The sequence below is a fragment of the Hemiscyllium ocellatum genome, chromosome 36, assembly GCF_020745735.1.
Source record: "Hemiscyllium ocellatum isolate sHemOce1 chromosome 36, sHemOce1.pat.X.cur, whole genome shotgun sequence".
NCBI classification, from domain to species: Eukaryota; Metazoa; Chordata; class Chondrichthyes; order Orectolobiformes; family Hemiscylliidae; genus Hemiscyllium; species Hemiscyllium ocellatum.
Window position 1 is genome coordinate 5,465,948 of NC_083436.1, and position 18,024 is coordinate 5,483,971.

Sequence of the window (18,024 nt, forward strand, 5' to 3'; positions counted from 1 at the left end):
CCCTTCATCAGGAATGAGGAGAGGGTGCCAGGAAGGCTAAGATAAAAGGTAGGGAGGAGGGACTTGGGGGAGGGGCAATGGAGGTGTGATAGGTGGAAGGAGGTCAAGGTGAGGGTGATAGGCCAGAGTGGGGTGGGGGCGGAGAGGTCAGGAAGAGGATTGCAGGTTAGGAGGGCGGTGCTGAGTTCAAGGGAATCGACTGAGACAAGGTGGGGGGAGGGGAAATGAGGAAACTGGAGAAATCTGAGTTCATCCCTTGTGGCTGGAGGGTTCCCAGGCGGAAGATGAGGCGCTCTTCCTCCAACCGTTGTGCTGTTATGTTCTGGCGATGGAGGAGTCCAAGGACCTGCATGTCTTCGGTGGAGTGGGAGGGAGAGTTAAAGTGTTGAGCCACGGGGTGGTTGGGTTGGTTGGTCCGGGCGTCCCAGAGGTGTTCCCTGAAGCATTCTGCAAGCAGGCGGCCTGTCTCCCCAATATAGAGGAGGCCACATCGGGTGCAGCGGATGCAACAGATGATGTGTGTGGAGGTGCAGGTGAATTTGTGGCGGATATGGAAGGATCTCTTGGGCCCTTGGAGAGAAGTAAGGGAGGAGGTGTGGGTGCAAGTTTTGCATTTCGTGCGGTTGCAGGGGAAGGTGCCGGGAGTGGAGGTTGGGTTGGTGGGGGGTGTGGACCTGACGAGGGAGTCACGAAGGGAGTGGTCTTTGCAGAACGCTGATAGGGGAGGGGAGGGAAATATATCCCTGGTGGTGGGGTCCGTTTGGAGTTGGCGGAAATGACGGCGGATGATACGCTGTATACGGAGGTTGATGGGGTGGTAGGTGAGAACCAGTGGGGTTCTGTCCTGGTGGCAGTTGGAGGGGCGGGGCTCAAGGGCGGAGGAGCGGGAAGTGGAGGAGATGCGGTGGAGGGCATCGTCGATCACGTCTGGGGGGAATCTGCGGTCCTTGAAGAAGGAGGACATCTGGGCTGTACGGTATTGGAACTGGTCCTCCTGGGAGCAGATGCGGCGGAGACGAAGGAATTGGGAATATGGGATGGAGTTTTTAACAGGGGGCAGGGTAGGAGGAGGTGTAGTCCAGGTAGCTGTGGGAGTCAGTCGGTTTATAGTAGATGTCTGTGTTGAGTTGGTCGCCTGAGATAAAAATGGAAAGGTCTAGGAAGGGGAGGGAGGAGTCTGAGACAGTCCAGGTGAATTTGAGGTCGGGATGGAAGGTGTTGGTAAAGTTGATGAACTGTTCAACCTCCTCGTGGGAGCACGAGGCAGCGCCGATACAGTCATCGATGTAGCGGAGGAAAAGGTGGGGGTGTGGTGCCAGTGTAGTTGCGGAAGATGGACTGTTCCACATATCCTACAAAGAGACAGGCATAGCTGGGGCCCATGCTGGTGCCCATGGCAACTCCTTTAGTTTGGAGGAAGTGGGAGGATTGGAAGGAGAAGTTATTCAGGGTGAGGACCAGTTCAGTCAGTCGAAGGAGGGTGTCAATGGAAGGGTACTGGTTGTTGCGGCGGGAAAGGAAGAAGCGGATGGCTTTGAGTCCTTTGTGATGGGGGGTGGAGGTGTACAGGGACTGGATGTCCATCGTGAAGATAAGGCGTTGGGGACCGGGGAAGCGAAAATCATGGAGGAGATGGAGGGCGTGGGTGGTGTCCCGAAAGTAGGTGGGGAGTTCTTGGACTAAAGGGGACAGAACCGTGCCGAGGTACGCGGAAATGAGTTCGGTGGGGCAGGAGCAGGCTGAGACAATGGGTCGGCCGGGGTGGTCAGGTTTGTGGATTTTGGGCAGGAGGTAGAAACGGGCGGTGTGGGGTTGTGGGACTATGAGGTTGGAGGCGGTGGATGGGAGATCCCCTGAGGTGATGAGGTTATGGATGGTCTGGGAGATGATGGTTTGGTGGTGGGAGGTGGGGTCATGGTCAAGGGGGCAATAGGAGGAGGCGTCCGCGAGCTGGCGTTTGGCCTCAGCGGTATAAAGGTCGGTGCGCCAAACTACTACCGCGCCTCCCTTGTCTGCCGGTTTGATGGTGAGGTTGAGGTTGGAGCGGAGGGAGTGGAGGGCTGCACGTTCTGAGGATGAGAGGTTGGAGTGGGTGAGAGGGGTGGACAGGTCGAGTCGATTAATGTCACGGCGGCAGTTGGCTATAAATAGATCGAGGGCGGGTAAGAGGCCAGCACGGGGTGTCCAGGTGGATGGGGTGTGTTGGAGGCGGGAGAAGGGGTCGTCAGAGGGTGGGCGGGAGTCTTGGTTGTAAAAGTAGGCACGGAGGCAAAGGTGGCGGAAGAATTGTTCAATATCTTGCCGCATGTTGAACTCATTAATCCGAGGGCGTAGGAGAATGAAGGTGAGGCCTCTGCTGAGGACTGATCTTTCATCCTCAGAGGGGGGAGGTCTGGAGGGATGGTGAAGATCCGTTTCTGGAGGGATGGTAAATAGAGAATTGGCTAATGGGTAGGAAACAGCGAGTGGGGATAAGGGTTTCTTTTTCAATTTTGCAACCTGTAATCAGCTGGGGTTCTACAGCGATCAGCACTGGTAATGCAACTGTTTACAATCTATATTAATGACTTGTTCAAAGGAAGTGAATGTACCATAGCCAAATCTGCAGACAATGCAAAAACAGACAAGTTGCAAAGAGAATACAAACAATTTACAGGGAGATATTGTTTAACTAAGTGGGCAAAAGGTTGGCAAATGGAATATAACGTGGGATAAAGTGAAGTTGTTCATTTAAGAACAGAGCACAAAAGGCCAGTATTATTTAAATGGAGAACAGCTGAACATAAAGAGACTTAGATGTACTTGTACATGAATCACAAAGCTCACACACAGATCCAGCAAGTAAACAGTGTCAAGAGGGTGTTGCTGGAAAAGTACAGCAGTCAGGCAGCAACTGAGGAGCAGAAGAATTGACATTTTGGGCATAAGCTCTTCCTGATGAAGGACTTATATCCGAAACTTCGATTCTATTGCTCCTCAGATGCTGCCTGACCTGTGCTTTTCCAGCAACACACTTTCGACTCTGATCTCCAGCACCTGCAGTCCTCACTTTCTCCGTGGTAGATAATCAGGAAGGCTTACGGAAGATGGGTTCTTATTTCAAGTCAGTTGAAGTATAAGAGTAAGGAAGTCTTACTGAAACTGTACAAGGTGCTGGTAAGGCTTTATCTGGAGTACTGAGAGAAGTTTTGGTCACCTTATTGAAGGAAAGATTTTTTTTATTGGAGGCAGTTCAGAGAAGGTTTACTAGTAACATCCCCATCATGGAGTGATCCTCTTATGAACAGAGGCTTAAACAGGTTGGAACTCTGCTTACTGAAGTTAAGAAAAATGCAAGTTGGTCCTATGGAAACATATGGGATTCTTAAGTGGCTTAACAAAGTAAATGCTGATGGGATAGTCTCAGAATAAAGCATTGCCAATTTAAGATGCAAATGAGGAGGTATTTCATCTCTTGCAAGATTGCCACAGAGAGCTGGGGAGCAGAATCCTTGTGTATATTTACAACTGATATTGATTCTTGATCAGTGGGGGAATCAAGGGTTATGGGGAAAGGCAGGCAAATAGATGTGAGGTATGTTGGATCAACCATGATCCTATTGAATGGTGGAACAGGCTGAATGGCCTACTCCTGTTCCTGTTTCTTATGATCATAATGCATGCGAGAATGAAAGAGTCACATTTGAGGTAATAATGTTACACTGCTAAAAGAAGATTGCTTCTGACAGAAGCACAACTATCTTCTGATACAATGTGAGGAAACAAACAATCAACAGCTACTCTGACACCAGAACATCCCCTGCAAAGGCCTCTGTAAAGAACATCACCACAATGTTACATTGAGCCTGGTGCAATGGTAGTGAGCTAGCCACCCAATCTATGTTAAGTGCCCCATGCCAAAAAAACACCCAGTGGCAGAATATGCCATCTAGCCAGCGCTATGACTAAGACTGAAGTTGCCAGGATCTGATAGCTTACATCCAAGGGTTTTAAAGGAATAACAGGGGAGGCAATGTTTGAAATATTCCAGAACTCAATTGGATTCTGGGAGGGCTCCAGCAGATTGGAAGTTGCTTTTTTGACATCTTGTGTAAGACGGAAGAAAACAGAAAGTAAGAATCTACAGCCAAGTTAAGCTGACACCTGTCAATAGGAAAAATGTCAAGAGTCCATTTTTAATGAAGAAACAGCAGGACATTTAGAAATGCTTAACACAATCCATTAGAGTCGATGTGGTTTTGTGAAAGGGAAATCATGCTTGACAAATTTGCTTTGAGGGTCCTTTGAGGATATAACAAACAGACTTGATAAGGAAGAATTTGAGAAGGCATACCACATAAAAGGTACACAAACTAAGAGCTTGAGGTATTGAAGGGAATGTATTAATATGGATTGAGGATTAGGTAACAGATAGAAGTTAGGATTTAATCTTTAATTATTATTTTTTAAAGTAGAAAATGTTTGGAATGCTTGGGTCAAATCAGGAAAAATGGGAAGAAAAATATAGCTGGAGATCTTTTGACTGAACATAACTTTACATTTAATGTCTTGCAAAACATCCAATATTTATTCCCAATTGGAAACTTCAGTCATCAAGTACATTGTACAGATCTGAGAATTTGCAGGTGCTGAGGAATTTTGTAACCATTGTATCCAACTATCCATTGTGTGCTCAAGATGGCCGAGGCTCCTTGTCAGAGATGCCATTTCAAAATGATTTCCCCCATTGAAACAAGATTCTATTAAAGGAACTCAGTCCCAAATATTGGAACAAACTTAACAAAATGTGGAACATGTAATATGTTGTATTCTTCTTGAACTGATTCTTGTTCCCTTCCTCTCACTTACTTTAGAGGTTCGTGCCTTGCAGTGACGGCAGGGTTATTGTATGGTTCTAGCTTTGTGCCTGTAATTTATATCAAGAACCAAGCTCTGAAGAACGAAACAGAATATAAAAATGCAAGCCAGTTCGGTAAGAATATTTGTAGATGCTTTTTTCCTGTCAATTCTCTGCTGAGGCAATGGCAGAAGAGCAGAGCAATTCTCACATAAGTTTGGCACTGTTACTTTTAATACAGACATTAATGATAGGGCACTTCCAGTTTACAAAACGGTTAAACTAAATGTGTACCATATCTTCGGAAGAAAGTACATGAGGGTTATTTTAAGGTCTTCAAAGAAATTGAGTCCAGATGAAGGGTTCTTACCCAAAACGTCAATTCTCCTGCTCATCAGATGCTGCCTGACTAGCTGTGCTTTTTCAGCACCACACTCTCGACTCTGATCTCCAGCATCTGCAGTTCTGACTTTCACTTTGATAGCAGTCAATCCATACAATACTTTTGGCCTTTCTTTGCAAGGTCATCTGATCTCCTTTGCTTGGTCTAAAATGGTTAGGATGTTAGGCTGAAAACTCCAAGATGGTGAAAGTGAAGACTGCAGATGCTGGAGATCAGAGTCAAGAGTATGGTGCTAGAAAAGCATAGCCGGTCAGGCAGCATCCGAAGGGCAGGAGAATCGAAGTTTTGGCTAAAAGCCCTTCATCAGGACTCAATTTCTTTTAAAACCTTAAAATAGCCCTTTTCCAGCACCACACTCTCAACTGAAATCTCCCAAGTGCCATTCTGTATCGTTTTCTCAAATAAATTTACATCTGCACTTTATCTAAATATCATCCGGAGAGCATGTACATTTTACTCCTTAAAAGCTTATGAACATTGAGAAATAGAAATAAAAAAGAATGGTCATTTAACACTGGAAATCTGTTCCCCTCTGTATTCAATATGATCTGGCTGATTTGCAACGTAACTTAACAAGTACTTTGCGTCAGTCTTCACAGTGGAAGACATGAGTAATATCCCAACAATTAAAGGGAGTCAGGGGGTTGAGTTGAGTATGGTTACCATTACAAAAGAGAAAGTGCTAGAAAAGCTAAAAGGTCTTAAAATTGACAAATCTCCTGGCCCCGATGGGATACATTCTAGAGTTCTGAGAGAGGTGGCTGCTGAGGAAATAGCGGAGGCACTGGTTGAGATCTTTCAAAAAGTCACTGGAGTCAGGGAAAGTCCTGGATGATTGCAAGATCGCTGTTGTAACCCCCTTGTTCAAGAAAGGATCAAGACAAAAGATTGAAGATTATAGGCCAATTAGCCTAGCCTCGGTTGTTGGTAAAATTCTAGAATCCATCATTAAGGATGAGGTTTCTAAATTCTTGGAAGAGCAGAGTCTGATTAGAGCAAGTCAACATGGATTTAGTAAGGGGAGGTCGTGTCTGACTAACCTGTTGGAATTCTTTGAAGAGGTGACAAGTAGGTTAGACCAGGGAAACCCAGTGAATGTGGTCTGTCTAGACTTCCAAAAGGCCTTTGATAAGGTGCCACATGGGAGGCTGCTGAGCAAGGTGAGGGCCCATGGTGTTCGAGGTGAGCTACTGGTATGGATTGAGGATTGGCCGTCTGACAGAAGGCAGAGAGTTGGGATAAAAGGTTCTTTTTCGGAATGGGAGCCGGTGACAAGCGGTGTCCCGCAAGGTTCAGTTTTGGGGCCGCAGCTGTTCACATTATATATTAATGATCTGGATGAAGGGACTGGGGGCATTCTAGCAAAGTTTGCCGATGATACAAAGTTAGGTGGACAGGCAGGTGGTACTGAGGAAGTGGGGAGGCTGCAGAAGGATCTAGACAGTTTGGGAGAATGGTCCAGGAAATGGCTGATAGAATTCAACATGAGCAAATGCGAGGTCTTGCACTTTGGAAAAAAGAATAAAAACGTAGACTACTTTCTAAACAGTGAGAAAATTCGTAAAGCCAAAGTACAAAGGGATCTGGGAGTGCTAGTCGAGGATTCTCTAAAAGTAAACAGTAAACTAAAAGGTTGAGTCCGTGATTAAGAAAGCGAATGCAATGTTGTCATTTATCTCAAGAGGGTTGGAATATAAAAGCAGCGATGTGCTACTGAGACATTATAAAACTCTGGTTAGGCCCCATTTGGAGTACTGTGTCCAGTTTTGGTCCCCACACCTCAGGAAGGACATACTGGCACTGGAGCGTGTCAAGCAGAGATTCACACGGATGATCCCTGGAATGGTAGGTCTAACATACGAGGAACGGCTGAGGATCCTGGGATTGTATTCATTGGAGTTTAGAAGATTAAGGGGAGATTTAATAGAAACGTGCAAGATAATTCATGGCTTGGAAAGGGTGGACGCTAGGAAATTGTTTCCGTTAGGCGAGGAGACTAGGACCCGTGGACACAGCCTTAGAATTAGAGGGGTTCAATTCAGAACAGAAATGCGGAGACATTTCTTCAGCCAGAGAGTGGTGGGCCTGTGGAATTCATTGCCGCAGAGTGCAGTGGAGGCCGGGACACTAAATGTCTTCAAGGCAGAGATTGATAAATTCTTGATGTCACAAGGAATTAAGGGCTATAGGGAGAATGCTGGTAAGTGGAGTTGAAATGCCCATCAGCCATGATTGAATGGCAGAGTGGACTTGATGGGCCGAATGGCCTTACTTCCACTCCTATGTCTTATGGTCTTATTACCTGATAAACGAATTGCACTCCGAAAGCTTGTGATTTCAAATAAACCACTTGGGCTATAACCTGGTGTGTGACTTCTGACTTTGTCCAACCCAGTTCAACACCGGCACGTCTACACTACGCAATGTTTTTAGGCCAATATTACCATTCCTAATGTGTAGTATCTAGAAATTAACACTGTAGTCCAAATCTGATCTAACCAGTGGTTTCTATAGCTGAGAAATTATCTTCTGCCCACTTTTATGGAAGGGTCAGTTAGCTCAGTTGGCTGGATGCTGGTTTGCGATACAGAGTGACACCAAAGCATAGATTGAGGTTAACACGAAGGTTGCATTTTCATAACATCATCCCTTGCCTGAGTTGTGATGATACATGTTTAGCTACAACCAGTCATTTCTCCAATGAAAGGTCATTCCATGATCCTCTGGGATTACGGTGACCTTTGGCTCAATTAGCTGAGTTAGTTAGGTACCTGGTTTCCAATACAGACCAATGCCAGCAGCAAGAGTTCAATTGCTGGACCAGCTGAGTTTAGCCCGTGGACTCTCCTTTTAAACCCCTTCCCATCACCTGACCCTGAAGTTAAACAACTCGTCTTTATCTACTGAGATTGTAACCTTGGGACTTTGGCACCCTAACCTGTTCTGTTTCAGCAGATATTATCAGAAATCCAATTAGCCTTTTTGATTATCATCTTTATCAGTTCATGATATTTTCATGATCTGTACAGATCTCCATATGTTTTTGGATCTTGACTGCATCTATTTTTTTTCACTTAGAAAATACTTGGTTTGTCCTTGTTTTAGATCTTTACATTTATATATGTTGATATCTATTTGCCACTGAGCTGACTCCTATCTCGACATCTTAAGTCACTAATAAACAGAGAATTGTTGAGCCCCCAACAAAGATGGCAGATTTTCTTCACTTTCTAAACCCCCTCATCAAGATAATAATTTGTCTTGAATTCCATGAATTTTAACTTTATTGAACAGTCTCATGGATTTTGCCAAATAACATTTGGAAGATCGCACAAATAAAAGATTGTATTTATTTTCTGTGTTACTTTAGTCACCTCTTCACAAACTCAATTGAATTCATTAATGGCCCACACTTTACAAATCAATTTATAAGCCAGCTCTGATTATATTTTTCCACTGTATGCTTACTTCTAGGTTTCATTAATTTCGAGTCAATAAGTGTGGCGCTTGAAAAGGCATAGCTAGTCAGGCAGCAGTCGAGCAGCAAAAGAGTTGACATTTCAGGCCTAATCCTTCATCAGGATTTCATTTATTTCCCCTGACACCATATTGGTAGGCTAACTGGTCTATAGTTTTTGGGCTTCCTCTCCCTTTCTTTAATAGTGGGATGACATGTTTGGTTGGATAGATGGAAGAGCAGCTTGTTCAAGTCTCTGCATTACTGCTTCCGCTACAAGATCTGATATTGGTGATCCCATGGGTGTTCTGTTGACCTGTTTGTAGATTTTGTTATTCATTGTATATAATTAGAAATATGCATCATAAATTAAGTGATTTATTCAGTAGCTTTCTGTGGAAATGTGCCAACATAACGTGAACACAACAAAGTTACAAACTAGTTTTTGCCATTGCAATTTGACACTGGTGAAGTAATGATAATAAAAAACAAAGAGTTAACACCTTTTCAATGATGGCAATGGTGAAAAAGACAAACATTGCTCCAGAATGCGGCCATTCAACCCATCGAGGCTGCTCTTCCATTCACTCATGGCTGATCTGCTTCTCTAACCCATTCTCCTGCCTTCACCCCATAACCCTTGATCTCTGTCTTAAATATAGTTAATGACTTGGCCTTCACAGCCCTCTTTGTCATTGAGTGCAGCTGAAGAAATTCCTCCTCATCTCCATTCCAACGGATTTAATTGGTAGCAATTTTTTCTCTGAAATCCCTTTTCAGTTGGAGATGGTGCTTGTCCTGGTTCCAATTTCCACAGTGTTCCTTTCACCTCAAATGAACAATTCAGTTATGTATTAAAAAGCTGTTTTTGAATTCTTATGACCAGTTGGTTTGCCTGGAGTCTACCGACAGTATCTATATGCATTCTTAGAGGGACCTGGTAAGTCTCACATCATTGGGTATACTGGTTCCATGGCAATACTGGTTCCACTTTCAAGTTTGACTAGGATCCCCTACCAAAAGAAGTTACTGCCCTTGATTCCACACTGCAACTTAAAAGGTGCTAAAGGTATCTCTTGGGAATTGAAAGAACTGCACCTCCACAGTTTACCATTGAGTTTTATTGGTCTCTCTTCTGAATCATGACAGGAGACTGGTAGACCCCCCCAAGAAATTTCAATCAGTCTTTAAATAATTATCTCTTCTTTGATTAAAGTTCCTTCTTTGAATCAAATTCTAGAGGTCAATTAAATGGCCCAATAGATTTTCTGATTTCTTTTCCTGCTGCAATGAAATTCAAACCTCATTTCATTAAAGGGTCACTTATTTTTCAGTCTAAAGACCAGTATTAATCAAATTTACTTTAAATCAGTGCATTTATGACAGAAAACCAAATGTGACCAATATTATGACTTAACGGAATATCTGAACAGACTTGAGGGTAATTGTAAAAATTTGCTTTACTCTCAGATCTAGACTATGTTTTTGCACACTTTAGTGGCATATTTCTCACGAGTACAGTCTACTTTCTGATCTATTGTGCAATAATGAAGAACAGGCCAAAGGTTTACCCAAAAGCAGTACTGCCAGGTAAGAAGTAGAATGTCATTGTACACTGTCTTTTATTTTTCTATTTGTCAATATTTTAACAAAATCTTTAATACGTTTTGTTACACAATGAAACAATTAGCTAAGGAGGTGAAATTATCAATACTAACATACTTGTTTATCAGGTATTCAAGAAGTTGGTCAAAGAGGTCAGTTTTAAGTAGCGACTTAAAGCAATTGGCAAAGAACCCGGTAAAGACAGGATATCAACAGGTTAAACAAGTGGATAAAACTTTCCACATGGAATACAATGTGGAAATATGTGACGTATTGCACTTTGGAAGAATAGAGGAACTGAATAAATGGAGGAAGACGTCAGAAAAATACGTAACAGAAGGATTTGGGACTCCTCACCCATGAATCACAAAGCGCTGTCTTCCATGTTCAGCAAATAGTCGAGAAGGCAAATGAAATGTTGGTCTGTAAGGAAATGAAGTCGAAGAGTATGGTGGTTTGTTAAAACCATAGAAAGACACTAGATAGACCACAGATGGAATACTGTGAACAGTTTTGAGCCCATTATATATCCAAAGATATGTTAGCATTGGAGGCAGCTCAGAGAAGGTTCCCTAGTTTTTTTTTTATTCACATCTGTTGTAAGCTAAGCCATGAATCTGAGTTATATTGATAAGTTATATGGTAAAGGAAGTACTTGTGGTGCAGTGGTGGCATCTCTACCCTGACCGAGAGGCCTGGTTTGAAGTCCCACCTGCTCTGAATAAAATCTCTGAACAGGATGATTAGATAAATAGATATGAGGTATTTTAATGCTGATGCTTGAGTGCTACCCAAACTTTTTAAACAAATTATTAGACATGAGATAGTATTCAATGTTTATTTAATATTTTTCATGTAAGATGGCCATCCCTGGCAAGAACAGCTTTTGTTACCCATCCTGGTTTCCCTTCAGTAGATGGTGGTGTGCTGCTGCCTTGAACAACAGCAATTAACTGGTTTAGCTACATCCACAATGCTGTTAGGAATGAATTCCAAATTTTTGATGCGGTGTCATTGAGGAAATGGCAATAAAGTTCCAAGTTAATAATGTGTGTAGCTTGGAGACATACTTATATGGGGTGGAATTACCATGGATTTGCAGTCTTTGTGCTTCTAATTGGTAACAGTTGTGGTTTTGGAAAATGTTCTCAAAGCAATTTGTAGTTACTACAATGCATCTTGTAAATGGTACATACTTCTGTGACTGTGTCAATGGTGGAGGTAGGGGTGAATGTTTAAGTTGGTGAAAGCAATGTTAATCAAACAGGCTACTTTGCTTTGGATAGTGTTGATCTTCTTGAGTTCACCCAAGTGGTTGGAATGTGTTCCATACTGATGTATTCCATATCTGGTTTGTGCTTTGTTGATGACAAACAGGCTTTGGGGAGTCAGGAGATGAGTTGCTATGCAATTCTCAGTCTGAATTACTGTTGTATCCATCTATACTTAGTCCAGTTAGAATCATAGAACCCCTATAGTGTGGAAACAGGCTCTTCAGCCCAACAAGTCCATACCGACCCTCCGAAAAGTAACCCACCCCTACCCTATAACTCTACATTTACCGCTGACTAATGCATCTACACACCCCTGAACACTGTGAGCAATTTAACATAGTCAATTCCCCTAATCCATCTTTGGATTGTGGGAGGAAACAGGAGCACCTGCAGGAAACTCACGCAGAGATTGGGAGAATGTGCAAACGCCACACAGTCGCCTGAGGCTGGAGTCAAACTTAGGTCCCTGGCATTGTGAGGCAGCAGTGCTCACTGTTTCTCGTCAGTGGTAACTCCCAAACGTTTATAATGAGAAATTCAACAGTGCTATTGCCATTGAATACCAAGGGCATGGTTAGAGGTGGCCTTGTTGGAGAGGGCTATTGCCTGGCAATGTGCTCTTATTTCCTGGATGTGCTTCCAACAAACAAGATTCCATATGTCATGTGCAACATAGACCCCAGATTACATATAATTCATGCTACCAAGATAAGCTAAATAGACATTAAAGATGCTTAACATGTGACATTCCCATTATCTTAAGCCTTATTAAACATTGGTAATTTTAACGTATCACTCCATGAATAACATATTTTGTCACAATTATATAGAATATAAAGCAGAGCAACAGACTATTTGATTTCACCAGGCCATGTGAGTTATGATTGAGCCTCCTCTTCTCACATGCAAATTTATCATTGCAGCTTTTGGTTTACTTCTTGCTCATACTTTTCTAGTTGTCCCTAAAATGCAGCTATACAATTTGCTTCAACTTCATGGTTGTAACTCCCATATTCTCACAAGCTAAAAACAAAGTACTATGGATGCTGGAGATCTGAAACAAATACAAAGTGCTGGAGCAGCTCCGTAGGTCTGATAACTGCAGAGAGAGAAAACAGTAAATTTAGAAGATGTATTCAAACAACGCTCATTTTGGACTCAATGTTAATTCTGTTTTTCTCTCTCCACTGATTCTGCCAGACCTATTGAGTTTCTGCAGCACTTTTATTCCACATTCTCTTTGGGTAAAGAAATGACCTCTGATTGGTTTGTGAACTTCTTGATGATTATCAAGAACGGTGGCTCAGTGGTTAGCACGGCTGCCTCACAGCGCCAGGGACCCAGGTTTGATCCCCCCCCCCCCCCCTCTAGTGACTGTGTAAAATACATAAGATTCCCTACAGTATGGAAACAGGCCCTTAGGCCCAACAAATCCACACCAGCCCTCCGAACAGTAACCCATCCAGACTCATTTCCCTACCCTATATTTACCCCTGACACCGCACCTATTATTATGGGCAATTTAGCATGACTAGTTCACCTTTCCTGCACACCTTTAGATTGAGGGAGAAACTGGAGCACCCAGAGGAAGCTCATGCAGACACTGGAAGAATGTGCAAACTCCACACAGACAGTCGCCTGAAGTGAGAATTGAACCCGTGTCATTTCTTTAGCCAAAGAGAATATGGAATAAAAGTGCTGGAGAAACTCAACAGGTCTCGCAGAATCGGGGGAAAGAGAATCAGAGTTTGCACATTTTCCCCATATCTGCGTGAATTTCCTCTGGGTGCTCCAGTTTCCTCCCACAATCCAAAGATGTGCAGGTCAGATGAATTAATCCTTTGTCTTGTTAAGAGTCTCTTGCTTGTTACATCAGAGCAATAAACTGCCACTTTGATTTTTAGTCGTTTCCTGGGATAGATTCCTCAATACTTCTTTTTATTAACACATACCTGTGACCTTATTCCCAGAATTTAAAATGACTCCAGCATCTACTGGATAGTAGTAGGAGTCCCAGTCCACATTGGAATAAGTCATTCTGTCACAACCCGAGATATTTTGTTGAATATTGAGCTGATAACTGAAGAGAAAGGAAATTAATTGCAAGAAATTGATTTTATTTCTGTTTGAACCTTTCTCGATTGCCCACCTAAATTAAAGAACTAAACTTCGAGTGAATGTTATGAACTGGCATTATTTATTAATTCTGTGAATGTCCCATTAAGAGCAGACTTCAATGAAATTACAATACTGGTTATCAAAATATGGATAAATGTTTTGTGACAAGATGCTGAAATATGTGACATCCTGAAAAGAAAATATACAATTTTAGCCCAGGCTCACTGTCAGAACGATATATGTTATTACTGTACATGATATTTATAAAAACTTAAGTAGAAGACAAAACTAATGTACTATTTTCTTTGTCAGGCTTTGTTTCAGGTGTGATGTGGGCTATTGCAAACTGCTGCTGGTTTCTGGCCAATGATTTCCTCAGTGCAGTCGTTAGTTTTCCAATAATCACCGCTGTAAGTTGATCAGGTCCTAACCTTATGCTCTAGATTGTGGGGATGTACTTTCTTTATTTTCCCAAAGACATTGCACCTTGTTTCACTAATATTTCTCAATCCATACAGCTTTGTGTCATCTGAAAAACATTATCAATTTCCCAGTTTTGTTTAAACAGTTATCATAACACACTATGCATTTATATTTAGGTGAAAGTTTTCAGAGCATTTGACAATTCAGCAATTTTAATTCAAAGCACAAACAAATTACAACGTTAACATTTTACCAAAAAAAGTACAAAAATAGCTAAAGGTAGCATGAGTGATTTTGTTTTTGTTATGAGCGATTATGGTCTGGAATGCACCACCTCAGCAGGTACTGCAGGCAATTTCAGTGATGGTTTTCAAAAGAGAATTGCAAACGCACTCCAAGAAAAGGCATTTGGTAAAAGGGTAACTGAATTGGCTTTCCAAAGAGCCAATATTAACTTGAAGAATTGAATGTGCTATAACAATTCTGTGATTCTGAGGGCAAAGTTTTAGGGGATCTGATGGCAAGTTGGAAGTGGGAGGGGGATGATAGCAGATCCCTGTGAGTTTCTTCCAACAGTTAACCTTATCAGCTGTCTGCAGAGAGTATGACTGAAATGGAGCGCTCCTATTTGAAAAGGTGTTGTGCTAGCTCACAGAAGCCATAGCAGGAATATTTCTTGAGAAATTCATCTCTGTGACAGGTTCAAGTGGCAACAGAAGCAGCATGGGAGCACACTGGTTAACATTGCTGCCTCACAGCACCAGGAACCTGGTTTCAATTCTGGTCTTGGGTGACTGTATGAAGTTTGCATGTTCTCCCTGTGTCTACATTGGTTTCCGCTGTGTCCCCCTGCTTCCTCCTAGAAGGCCTAGAATTTGTGATCGCATTGAAGGTGAAACTCTCAACTGACAGCACCCTGCACGGTCTGCAAGGGTGAAAATCTGGAGGTTGCTGATAGTGGATCGTATCACCTTCACAGGGTGCATGGCCATAGGCTTTAGAGATGAAAGAAAAACAGAATCAGTGAGATATTATAATTGCAAACAATTCTTATGGTGAAAGCTTTGAAAATGTGAAAATTAAACTTTGTTGAATGAGGTGCAAGTGTTTTTAATTATCTTAATTCCTGATGAATAACCTTTTGGGTCAATTTTATAAATGTAGAGTTCATTCCCTCAGACTAATGTTTGTAATTTGATGCTTTTTAGAATCAAAATTTATTTTTCTTCAGTTGTTAATCACATTTTTTTTGTTCCACTCATATTTCACATGACTGTCATTTCTTATATAATATAATTGTCACATTCCTGTGTGACCCTACTCTATACAAAAATCATTCAATACAAATAACACTTAAAGTGTTGGTCTTCTAATCATGTTAGAGCCAGCACACATTTTACAAGCTTAAGTTTTAGAAACAGTATTTCCTCTTCACCAATCGTGTTACAGCCAATTCGCATTAATGATAGACATGTTATAGCAGAACTGACTATGTAAAATAATTAAAGTAAGTTATATTCCATGTCCTTACTGTGCATGCTGTAGGACTTCCCTGTAAATTCAAAACCAGTGAATCCTTGTGGGCATTTTTTCCTGAAATCAGCAGTACATGTAATTTCTTTACAGCTAACTGCAAAATCTGAACCAAAATCTCTTAATGTTTGCAAATTTAAGTTTGACTGTTTAGCCCCCTCTCCCCACCATACAGTCAACCTCAAACTGACACCCCTGTCCCATTTCTGTCCATTGAAAAGGAGCTGGCACCTTACTACTTAGAAAGGACAGGAAAAAAAATGTATGCACTCAAGTTCTTATAGTATTAGAAGTTATTTTAGTATCGAGTTAGTCTGGAAGCTTCATAATCTTAGATTCTGGTCTAACCTCAGTCATTGACTCAACCAATGTACTTGGAGTCAGAGGGCTGTTGGAACAATCCTGATAGATGTTTATAGATGTTTACATGACAATGAATGACATCTTGAGCATTTGACATCAGAGGAATGAGTAGGCAGAATGATGTAGCACAATTCTTCAAGGCAGTTGCACCAGCTGCTTTCATATATGATTTCACAAGGTATATGACCTCAAGTCACCTTGAATAGGATTTGCCAAACTTGAGAAATTTTTTTAAAAACTTATTCAAATCTGCAATATCTTAAGAGGCATGATAAGATACTCAAAACGTTAGTAGTTATGATAAATAGAATAAAGACACATTCAGCAATATTTTCATTTTTTTTAAAGGAAGAGTTGTAAATTGAATGTTTTTTTAATGTGGGATATTAATAAAAGCTTAAAATACAAGAGTCCTGCCAATTAATTAGCATCAAAATGGGTTTGGGCGATCAAGGTTGAGAGCCACGAAACCACAAAAATCTTAGGCTTATGAGGAGGGTGTGAACCTTGGCTTCAGGCTCTAAGAGGGCTCCAGTTTGGTTGATGAGTAGACTCATTTGCCTTTGTTTCATTAAACTAACTGGCTGTCGATCTGAATGCTGAACAGGGGCAAAGAAGTTTGCATCCTGAAGCTTACCCATTTCCCAGCAATCCTCCTGTGAAGAAGCAGGATTCCTTAATATGACAGACAAAGTTTCTGATCCAAACATAGACAATGGAATCAAAAACTGACAACGATGGAGAATCTGGGTCCAACATCATCTGTGGAGGATTGAGAAGAGTCATACCACACTTAAAGCATTAATTCTGTTTCTCTCCACAAATGCTGCCACCTCTGATGAGTTTTGTTTGTTTCAGATTTCCATCATCTGCAGTATTTTCCTTTTATAAGAGCAATGAAATAACTGACAAAGGTTCTTGTGCATATTATGATTTATGACAAGGAGAATTTCAGAAGACTGTGGGTTTTAAGGCTGTTTGGTTGGAGAGCTGTCTAGAATGATAAGAAATTTGACTTAGGTATGGTCTAATGCTTAATCTTGTATAAACATTTGAATAATTTTCAAAACAAATTTGATTAATAATATTTAGGTAACTTAGTGGTTTCTGTGCATATTTTATGCATTTTGATTTGGAGATGCTGGTGTTGGACTGGGGTGTACAAAGTTAAATATCACACAACACCAGGTTATAGTCCAACTGGTTTGAAAGCTAGTGTACTTCCAAGTAAACCTGTTGGATTATAACCTGGTGTTGTGAGATTTTTAACTTTATACATTTTGTGTATTCATATTTGTAGATATTATAAGCTAATACTTCAAGAAGATTTTACAACAATGTAAAAATAGTTTAATACTGTACATTAAGGACCTTCAGACTGAGCCCAGCTGGAGCAAAGGTACTTTTTCCAGTCCTGGACATTTATTAGAACTGAAACTGAATACAATAATTCAATTAATTTGAATACTCATTGGAAGTTATCAAATGATTGTTTTGCTTTGCAGCGTCAAAACATGTGGTGCTGGAAAAACGCAGCTTTACAAATGTGTCCACTGAAGTAATTCTTTCAGCTCTGAGTTTAGTTGCCAACACTGAGAGGCAACTGATCTTTTGTTACATAACACTAAATTGCATACCGTATCTAAAGGAATTTAAATTATAATGTTGGGGAAAAGGAGTCTTGTGATTTACTAATGCCATTTTTAAGAGTTGTGTACTATTGCAAATGTAGCTTCATTTTCTTGACAAAAAGACTGCTTTTTCAATGAAAATCATATACCAGTGTATAAATACAGCTTTTTTCTTCAGGTACCTGGTTTCATTGCTGCTTTATGGGGAGTACTTGTATTCAAAGAAATAAAAGTAAGTGTTTATACTGTTTCTACATTTTTTATTTCTATAGTTTAATGAAATACAGCAACTTTGTAAGCTTTGGCTCAGTGATCATAGTCTTGTCTGATGAAGAAAATAGCTTCTGGTTTCAAACTAATTCATAAAATGCATTTATTTA

At 41.3% G+C, this 18,024-nt stretch overlaps 1 protein-coding gene across 3 annotated transcripts in view; it reads left to right on the forward strand.

Moving 5' to 3' along the window:
• Positions 1-18,024, forward strand: part of LOC132833349 (transmembrane protein 144-like) — an 82,883-nt gene that overhangs the window by 54,740 nt on the left and 10,119 nt on the right. For 2 of the 3 annotated variants that reach the window (XM_060851539.1, XM_060851540.1), the window contains exons 9-12: positions 4,854-4,972; positions 10,168-10,287; positions 14,007-14,104; positions 17,823-17,876. In XM_060851539.1, the coding sequence (XP_060707522.1) occupies positions 4,854-4,972; positions 10,168-10,287; positions 14,007-14,104; positions 17,823-17,876 (391 nt within the window). The remainder of the gene's footprint in view (positions 1-4,853; positions 4,973-10,167; positions 10,288-14,006; positions 14,105-17,822; positions 17,877-18,024) is intronic. The other variant, XM_060851541.1, reaches the window with a different exon arrangement.